We start from the raw sequence: 11148 nt of genomic DNA, 5'->3' as shown, positions 1-11148 counted from the left end.
TTCGTAAAATTATTTCGAGTTGAACGCTGGACTCGGGAAAAAAATTAACGCGCATCGAGGAAGAAGATATGGCACGTTAAACATTTGGGTGAAGTTTGTTAATTAAAATAACAATATTACGTTTTTTACCCCTAGTTTTGGGGGTTGAAATTGCACTTTGTTCAAAGTTTGGGGGCATTTATTTGGTGTTTACCTTTGTCGTTTTGGGTTTGTCAAATGACCAAAACTTGCATTTCTTTTATTATATGTATAAATAATAAATAACTCTTTAGAAAACAATATTAAGTTTATTAAAATTATTGTACAAAAAAATATAAAAACTTTCATCTTTAAAGCTAAATAATAATCACGACATGTTGCATGAAATACATGAGGACGGATAAGAACACCCGTCATGCCATTGGTATCCTAGGGCACATGGCGAGGGAAGTGACAACGAAGTGCCATTGGCACTACTTTTAGCTTGCTAATCATTTCAATTTAGTCCAGTGATAGATATTTTGATATATAAAGGTGTTATGTCCAGTGATAGATAGTTTATCTTAAGTCGGTTAAATAAATGGTTAAAAATAATGACAAATAACTAAGTTGGTGTATAATTTTTTTTTTTTTTTAATAAAAATAACCGTTTTCATATAACCTAAACGCCAAACACGCCCTATCCAAAAATTTACTAACTTGCTAATGAGTTTGAAACATATTTGGGTTTGTTGTTCGTGACACAACATAAAGCCGACATAAAAGAATTGAATTACATGTACCACGCACATAAATTTTCATTTTATCAATAAATAATATAATAATTATTATAATTATAAATGTATATAACTAGGGAAAAATTCGATCGCGCGTTGCTGCGGTTGACGCGCGGTCGAGTTTGGATATACGTTGTTTGGTACCTAATATATCTAGTAGGTTGAGTTGTTTGTTGGACGTGTATGTATATGTACGTAATATAGCCTGAAATATTTAGTTTTTTTTAACGGTGTCCGTTTCGCGTATAGTTAGTCGCGTTGTGTTCGTAAAATTATTTCGAGTTGAACGGCAGTCTCGGAAAAATTTAACTCGCACCGAGCGAGCATATAGGGACCGTTATTTAGTATTTTTTTAACGATGTCCGTTTCGCGTATAGGTAGTCCCGTTGGGTTCGTGAGATTTTTTCGAGTTGAACGGTGGTCTCGGAAAAATTTAACTCGTCCCGAGCGAGAAGATACGGCCCGTTATAAATTTGGGTGGAGTAAGTTTATTTTATTTTAATAAAATTATATATTTACATTTTGTACCTCTGAAAAGTGTGAAGTTGAGGGGTCGTTGTGTAATTTGAGCGAAAATTGAGAGACCGTTTATAGTGTGAACGCAAACGCAAAACGACGATCATTTAAAACTAAAACGACCAAATCTCGGTCGACTAATAGTATATAACGACCAAATCTCGGTCGGCTAATAGTATATAAGGTAAATAACTTAAATAACGAATAAAATGATAGAGTACTACTAGGAAAATAGATGTTAGTGAGTAAAGAATTAATTACCGGATTGATACTAGAATCGTATAAACACTTTTTAATAGTGTATATCAATTCACTTAGTCATGGGTTACACGAAATTACTATTAAGATAAGACTAGTATGAACAATCTTTTTTTCCTGATTATAAGAATATTGGTTCTCTGCAATTGTAGATTATATAACATGGAAGTTTGAATGTTGAAAGTGAGTAAGTAATGTCCAAAATCTGGAGCAAAACTTGTAACAAAATGTCTAACCCTTCATTTGAAAATAAATCCATATATCTATAATGGGTTAAAAAGTGCAACGAAGTGTTGCAACCTTTCATAATGACCATAATGAAATGGTACATCACTTGAGAACCAATCCTTCAAACGTCACACCGATTTGAGAGTCTTTTTTTCACAGATTCGCCTCAGTCTCGATTCCCAAATATTCTATTAAGAAAGTGTTTACACGATTCTAGTATCAATCCGGTCATTGATTCTTAACTCACTAACACATATTATCCTACAAATTAATAGAGTATGAAAAGTTGCACCTTTTAGCTAAAGGGTATCATGAATGATCACACTTTTTGGCTAAGAGGTGTCCATGAAAGGTTATAAATTTTAATGTAAAGGTACCATGAATGGTTACACAATTCCATGAAAGCTTACACCATTTCATGATTAGTTATGTCTTTTGGCCAAAAAGACATCAACTAACAAACACAGCCTTTCAATTAGATGACTCTAGTTACCTTAAACAAGCTTGTACTCCACACTCTCCTAACTTGTTATAAAGCTTAACTCGAGATTCATTTATCTCAAGTAAATCACATTATCACACAAAATGGCCGATGACACTAAAATCACCAATAACTTCGTAATCCGTAACTAATTAAAATGAATTTTAATTGAAATTCATCGAAGGAATTTGGTGTTTTCAATTCAATTAATATTGAACCAAGCATACTTCAAATATAACCGATATTATAAAATTATCGAATATCACGAATCTGTGTGAACCAAACGCAGTTGAGAAGAATATATTTCATTTTATATTGAAGGAATGAATTTGTGCTACTAATGTTTATCATTTGTTCATGGAGTCATCACAATTTTATAACTAAGTGATTAAAAGAGACCAGATGTTATTAGAAACCCATGAATGATATAATCAAAACCAAACAACCGTTTAATAAATGGAAGTTAATATTTCTTTCATAAAGACGGGTCTGAACTCTGAATAGTCAATACGTCGAAGAAAAACTAATAATGGGCTTTAATAGTGGGTCCAAAATGTCAACTAAGGTGGTTGAGCTTACATCGATGTTATGAGATTAGTCCTTTTGTAGGTATTCTTAGACATGGCCTAGTTATAGTTGTGGTCCATAAGATATCGAACAACATCAGTAAAGCCTAATTTTATACTTTAGATGAGTGGTTACCGTTCTTTTTTGGGTGTTCGAGAGGTCTCGAGCCTCAATTGAGGAATTTTCAAAATATAATTTACTTTGCAATTGGTTATGAAGTCCTCTAGAGGTTCCTCTTGCCAATGGTGGATTATGCTCATATCTAGTATGGTTCCCCGGTGGCTTTTCTTTGGTGCAATATCACGAGGTTTCCTCTTAACGAATTCCCTTCGGGGTTTTCCTTGGATGCAATACCCTGAGGTTTTCTCCTAACGGGTGTAGATAGTGAACATGAAATGTGACTTTCTGTATATGATCGGGTCATCGCCCTCCGTAATAACCAAATATTAGTTTTAAGTTTATCATATAGTATAAGTTTTTCGCTAACGATGGTCAATAGGGATGTCAGTGTTATAAACTCGATAATCGCCATTTAAAAATTAAAAGATAATTGCCATGTACAATCATTTAATGCACGTTAACGACATCACTAAAGGCTGTCATTAGCAATTTCCGTATATACAGAGTATGAGTTTTGAATTAAATGACGTCATGATGAAGTTAACAGTTATTGTTCAAATTGTTTTTATTTTAGTATAGGGGACGATTACTTAAAAAACACAATTGTTCTTCGCATTGACACCCCTATTGATTCTTTTTATTGGATTTTTTTAACGAGAGTCTAGTTAACATGCGTAAAACTATTGTACACATGAGTAACATAAGTAACTGTTATTATAAAGTCAACGTATAACCGCTATATACAATTGTATTATGATCATTAGCTACAGCCAATATCCTTTTTATTAGTAGTATGTTTTTAAGTATGCAAGACATTCTCTATAAATCAACATGAATACAAGTCTTATCCTTTCGTTGCCCTACTTGCCCATAATGCTAATAATGTGAATACTTTGTTGTGTTCTCATCCAAACACAACAGTTGGATCGACATGCAATCTTTCATATTTAGGGACCCATGCTTTGAAATGTATTAATGCACCTAACCGCTATAATTAACTCTACAATTCATAAAATACTAGTAACTCGAAATTTTTAATTTTAGAGAACGATGGAACCGGTGAATTCAAAATATTCTAGTGATCATGAATTCAAATGATTCATAGTATCAGCCGAAAGCTAATGCAATGAACTAATAAAAAAACTTCATATTTCAACTAAAAACCATGATGGGATGGATATTATGTTAGCCACAACTTTAATCTTAAATTCACACTTTTTTCGAAACTGATGTTGGATGAGTTGTTACTGTTCGTATTAGTGACTTATATTTGATCCCATCACTAATGTACCCATATTTTTCCAGGCATACCCAAACAACATAAGGCACAAACATTTTTTGCCTAATCATGAGTTTGTAAAACCAAATAGCAGCTTTAAATGTATGTATATTCAGTTAGGAGAAGAGGCCTACTTTATAAACTGATAATTAGAGTTATTACAAGTGAAAATTGTTTCCTACTTCTTATTTCATTACATAGCCAAATGAAAATCTTGATATAAGCACCATTTCTGGCACAAGCAGCTGCTTCAATTTTCTCATACCTCGATTATGCAAAGTCACTGCAGTAGGCATGCAACGTGTCCTCGTTCTAATAATGTCCTACTTTTATGATATTTGTAATCTGATCTTGAGCTTTTGCTTATATCTGTAGATAACATAAATGTGGTTTAAAAAATGGCGAAGAAAAAATAAAAACAGGGGTAAGCCAACACAATCCCTCTCAAATCGTCTCAATTTTACCCATTATTTTAACTCGAAAGGTATGGGAAAATTTTATCCCCATAAGAAGTCTTAGGTTTGAACTTTAAACTTCAGTAGCAACATATATCTTATGGTGGCCAAGTAAAGGGTCGAAAACGCTCATGGAATAAATTAGTTATTAGGTATTGTTCATTTCGAGTAAAAAATACTCACCCTACCCAAAGAGACCGAATAAAATAAATCTTATCCATTTACCTAAGGCCCACAACTTAACCTACTCTTTCCGTCACAATTGTATCGTCTAGTATTCATTTTTTGGATGTCATTAGTCGTCCATTTCCACAAATGAATAAGAATAATGTGATAAAGTTTTTTTGTACTCATACTTTATATGTGTAAAACAAAAAAGTAGATAAAATGTAAAGGGTAAGACCGGAAAGATAAGAAAATAGTACATGTGTCAGTCACTATTTCTTAAACTGTTTATTTTTTATCCGGATACAATAGATTTGGGACGGAAGGAGTACTAATTTGCTACATCCAGAAATTGTCTACATGCTAAATGATGTAAGTCATTATGATTGACCAATTAGCCTACTAACCACTTTATAAACCAAATGACCCTTTGATCCGACCCGTTATAACCCATATACGGTAAACTAGCCCAAATAACGACTTACAATTTGCATGTTCCAATTGGTCAAAAGAGGTACGACATTCCTCTTAACCTAATTTATTATTATTATCTAATCTTCATTCCCAAAACACACACGTACCTTCTTCCATTCACAACCTCCACGGACTCTCCAACTTATTGCTTCCGAAATTCATGATACTTACACCATTAATTTCTTTTTCCCTTGCCCCACAAATGTGGGGTCCACAACACTAATTAGAGTAGGCGGAACATATATAGGATAAAGGGGTATCTGCGCCGGCTCGATTTCGGGAAAAAAATTAAATTAAGAAAATGTTTTTTTACAAAAAAAAAAATAAGGTTTTTTTATAATGTTTATCTCGTATCCATTAGTTTCGCCCCATCTCGAGTCGGGTTCAAGTTCCGCCACTAAAAGTGCTAATCCAAAACAAGAGTAATTCACATTTTGAGTGATTTGGATATATAGGTCAAAGGTCATTTTAGCTAAAAGAAAAGGTGCAATTATCATGATAACTGAAGCATTTCAAATTGCAAACGTACCTACATTGTTTTACAAACAACAAAAGACAAGCATACCTAAAATTTATTCTTGCATCACTCCGCTCGCTTATACGATGGATGCCTTCGTGCAGCTCTCGCATTCTCATAATCAAATTCCAACAGATTCGGTATATGCGAAGTATCTTTAATATAAAACAACCGCCCAACCGAACTTTCCTCAATCGCCCGAAAAACCGACCCTTTAATCTTACCATTAACAACCCAAAACCACACCCCACCAAAAGTGAACCCAAGACTAGCACCAGCAAACACTTGACCAATAGTATGGTACCCTAAATAAACCCTAGAATACATTGTAAGTATTGCTAATGGCCAAATAACAACAAATGCAACCCACATTTGTCTTCTTAAAATAATCCCATATTTTTTATAAGTTAATAAAGTAAAATAAATAGCAAAGAAAAACATGTATTGTGAATGACTTGATGGCCAACCATGTGAATCACAGCTTTCTAAAAGGATACATGTTTCGGGTCGGGCTTCTTTAACGGACAATTTGATTAATTCGCTAATTAAATGTGAAATTAATAACCCTAATGCGAAAAACATGCCTTGTAATTCACGGCGAAATATGAAATGTGAAATGAATCCACCAAATGTTATGAAAACTGGGATTAATGAAATCCACGCTAAAAAATGACCTAATTGATCGCCTTTTTCGTAACGCACGTGCGTTAGGGTTACGGCTCGAAGATGATTCGACATTTTTTTATGGAATTGAAGAAATTAGGTTTTATTTTGTTGTTGATTAAGAGATAAGAGATTGAATTTGGGTGATTTGAATCATTGAATCTGATTTGATTAATTTGTTGATTTTTGTAGGATTTCGATTTGGAGTGGTTGTTAAAAATGGCGCATGGGTTGTTTTTCGTTGCTTAACCACCTTTTATCCGTACGTTAACTAACTCCTTACTTATTTTTTTACAAAATTACCCAAATATGTTTATAGTTTTTTCTCAAATAGTCCCTATATTAACAAAACTACATAAATCGTCCTTAAATGTCAAATAACATCTCAAATTAGTTCATGCCTTAACATTTGTTAAACTCTCCGTTAGTCAAAAATACACGATTGGTCCTAAAGTTTCTTAAAAGATTGCAACAAAGATCCTCTTCATCATCTTCAAGATGAAACTTTAGTGAAAGCTTAAAAAAACAAATCTGTAGAGTTTTAAATTGCCAAAGATGTTATATTTTAAATTGCAAAATCAGAGTTTATATATATATATATATATATATATATATATATATATATATATATAGGGGCAGGATCAATGAGGAAGTAACCAATCGGGGGGAAGCAAAAAAAAAAATTTTATTCGTTTTTTTTGAATTTTTTTTTCCGGCATCAAGATCACACGAAAATATGAACATTTAGAAGAGACACTTCGTGATGAATGTTATTATTTAGGCGAAAAAACGATCGACAAAAATAACATTCAAGATAATATTGTTCGTGAAGAATATGATCGTTTTTTTCCCAAATTTTGTGAAGTAAAATTTAGCCCGATTTAGAGTTTAGGGTTTAGAGTTTGGTGTTTTGGGTTTATTCCATAAACCCAAAACACCAAACCCTAAACCCTAAACTCTAAACCGTTCGTGTTAAAAACTCGATCTAAATCCTAAATCTAAACCCTAAATCTAAACCCTTAACCCTAAATTTCTAATCCCTAATATCTAAACCCTATAAACCCTAATATCTAACCCCTAATATCTAAACCCCAATAGCTAAAACCTCAAAATACGCTCGAAAAACACGATAATTGTTATATATTACTTCTTCGAGCGTTTTCCCGCCAAAATAAAAACATTTATCACAAAGTGTCTCTACTAAATATTCATATTTTCATCTCATCTATAATGTTCGTGAACAAAGTTTTTTCAAAAAATGAAAAAAAAAAAGTTTTTGCTTCCTCCCGCTTCCCCCCGAATGGTTACTTCCCTCTTGATCCTACCACTATATATATATATATATATATATATATATATATATATATATATATATATATATGACAGGAGAATTAGCCATAGAACGCATCATCAAAATTATGGACATGTTGAAAACGATGAGTCATGGCACCCGGTATGTGTCACTCACTATTTGCTCTAATTTTTTACTTCTGTTCCTGAAAAAGTCAAACCAATTCTGATTTGTTGCCGTATATATAGTTATCTGAGAAAACATTCAAGAGTTTGGATTGGATAACACGAACACTTCGCTTCACCCTCCCTTTTCCAATGCTTGCTTATCCCCTTTTACCTCGTTTTTTTTAACAGCAATTGAGATCACCCGAGGGGGACTTTAACCACCCGTTGCGATCATCTCCCGTTTTGACTATGCCGATGCAGCGATAAACCCCGCTCCCATCGCTGCCCGAGAGGAAACCTTGAAACCGATACAAGGGCACGACCAAGTAAAACCCCTCTCCCCTTTACCCCCCAAACGATATGGGAAAGGTTTCATGGGTGGATATTTCATGGCAGGGATGAAATTGTGTTTTTAATATGTAGCCAATGGGGGTCTAACTCCTGACCTCCCCTAAAGGAGTCAGGCCACCAACCTCGTAAGTTTTCATCTTTTGTAACCATTCATTCTTGCATACTTCAAATGAATACTTTATGTTTTCTTTTTTCTTTTGTGATTACATTTCATGCATTGTTTTCCGTTTCTATATATATAGTGGAATAGATCTCCCGGAAAGACTGGTTCACACTTTGATCCAAGTACTGATCTGTTTGTACCGGTTGAGAGAAAAGACTTTATGACTTCAACAATTTGTTGGACAACGTCGTTTGCGTTGCTCGTTGGTTTGAACTTTGTTGCTGGTCCAATTCAAATGCTAAAACTCTATGGGATTTCATATTTGGTAATTTTCATATCTCCTGGTCTTGTGTTACGATTTTGTTGTTGTTTTTGTTAAAAGTTAAAAACATTATCACGTGCTTCTTTCAGATCAGGTAAAGGTAATAAAAAAATAATAATACTGGATTCGGGATGATTTTGGTTTGATTCCAGATAAATGTGATGTGGTTAGATTCAGTGGCGGAATATAGTGTAATCCTGAGGGGGTATCTGCCCCACTTAGATTTAACGGGAAAAAAAATTTACATTAAAAAATTGTAAATTTTGCTAAAAATAAAGTTTTTTTAGTGTTTACTCCTACTGACAATGAACAATTTATTAAATTTTTAGTCCCGCCCCATCTGTACCCGAGTTCAAGTTCCGCCACTGATTAGATTTTGTTACTTACCTGCATCACCATGGTCATGAAGATAAACTTCCATGGTATCGCGGAAAGGTATCCACCACCCTTTTATTGCTTTCCTTTTATTTGGTAATAAAGTCCTCCACGTTTTCGCTTGATTTATTTTCTAATAATAATATTACAACAACCCGTTGTGTCAAATTCTCTTAAAACATGTACGTACTCCTTGTGTGTAAAATTTAATTCAAGTATTATGTCTATTTACTTACATAGTTTCATTATTACAAAGTATCATTGCGGGTTTTTGTCCACAAGATTCGCCTTGTTAGTTGAAGGATGTTAAAGGATGTTAAAGAGAATCGATCGTCTACAGATGTGTTTTTTTAAACTTTCACTAAAGCCTCATCTTGAAGATGATGAACAGGATCTTTGTTGCAATCTTTTAAGAAATTTCAGGGACCAATCGTGTATTTTTTACTAACGGAGAGTTTAACAAAAGTTAAGGTAGTGACTAATTTGGGACGTTATTTGGTATTTAAGGATGATTTATGCAGTTTTGTTAACACAAGGACTGTTTGGGCAAAAAACTATAAACACAAGGACGATTTGGGCAATTTTATCTATTTTTTAGTTTAAATAAAATTTAATTAAGTAATCGGTAATTAAAATTAAGTACTACCTCCGTCCCACCAGAAGTGTCCACTTTGACTTTTGACAGTCTTTATTTGTCAACTTCAACTATAAATATTTATGTTCTTGTTATATAATATTTAATGAAAATTATATGAATGAATTGAGTTCTAATTGTATTTTCATTAATATAACTTTCATCAAATATTATATAACACCAACAAAAATATCTAAAGTCAAAGTTGAATAAAGAAGACTGAAAAAAGTCAAAGTGGACACTTCTGGTGGGACGGATGGAGTAATTAAATGATAATCAAATAGCGCGTCATGGGCTATGGGTTCATGTCCCCCACAAACCTTATAATTTGTAAAGAGTATGTTACATTTACATCTCTATTTTACATTTATATCTGTATGTATGTGAGAATTCAAAGAAAATTACTGGTAGGGGAGATTTTAGAGAACTCGAGAACTCGTATATTGAATGCACATGCACTTATCATATGCACATATTAATTTCACAGACTCAAATTCAGTCTATATATACAAATAGAGTTTTTCTTCTTTTTTTATAAATAATTTTTTTCAACCTATATATAGATTAAAGTTCAGTCTATGTACATGAACTCAAACTATGTGGAGATTGAACTTTAATTTATATACATGCTGAAAAAAAATTTAATTATAAAAAATTAGTTGTACAAACTGAATATCTTTCATAAGTAATTTTTGTCAGCATGTGTATAAATTAAAGTTCAGGGTACAAATTGAGCTCAATCTGTGTGCATTTGAGTTCATAATCTATAGTATAATATTTCAGGTTGCAATATTGATTGACGAGAAGTCGAGAATATGATGTAACCTTTTAAGCACTTTCATGTTGGAAACATCGTCTAAAACGCCTTGGATTGATGAATTGAATTCATGTTCATTGTTCATCAAGCGAACTTTTGTTTTTGCTTTGGTTCTCTGAGTTCGGTCATTTCGAAAATTCGCTCCGGATCTTTTCACTATATTTGCATTAATTAATTAAAACTTGTAAAATGGACCGCGCTTCGCAGCGGTGGTGCAAAAAATTTTTTGTTTACGATTTCATATAATTACAATGTCATTTCAAAAAATGACTATGAAATTTGTAGTGCAATCGAATTTGCATAACTTTTTTACCATTATTTTAAATTGCATACCCAACCACCGCTTACAACCAGCAAATCGCCAGCCACCTTACAAATCTTAATCGTCGCACTCTTTCGACACCGCCACCCTTATCCTTTTTTTTTTTCTTTTTTTCTTTTTTTTGTCTAAAACTCCAACTATGTATTAGTTTATATTTTTATTTTATTTTGAACTGGGTCCAACTTATTCTATTCTTTTTTAATCAAAATAGCATCAGTCACTTTAAAAAATATTACTATCTAATTAGTATAATTATGTGGTTACAAGGATTTTATTATAAAAAATTCA

At 32.9% G+C, this 11148-nt stretch overlaps 1 protein-coding gene across 1 annotated transcript; it reads right to left on the bottom strand.

The window, feature by feature from the left end:
* Positions 1-5881: 5881 nt before the first annotated feature.
* On the bottom strand, positions 5882-6553 carry LOC139861284 (lipid phosphate phosphatase gamma-like). The gene has a single exon (XM_071849650.1). It carries the CDS (start codon positions 6551-6553, stop codon positions 5882-5884), a length of 672 nt encoding a protein of 223 aa, XP_071705751.1.
* Between the last annotated feature and the right edge of the window lie 4595 nt (positions 6554-11148).

This window comes from Rutidosis leptorrhynchoides, chromosome 8 (assembly GCF_046630445.1).
Source record: "Rutidosis leptorrhynchoides isolate AG116_Rl617_1_P2 chromosome 8, CSIRO_AGI_Rlap_v1, whole genome shotgun sequence".
In the NCBI taxonomy this organism is placed as follows: Eukaryota; Viridiplantae; Streptophyta; class Magnoliopsida; order Asterales; family Asteraceae; genus Rutidosis; species Rutidosis leptorrhynchoides.
The sequence above is the reverse complement of the archived record's forward strand: the minus strand, read 5'-3'. Positions and strand labels throughout refer to the sequence as shown.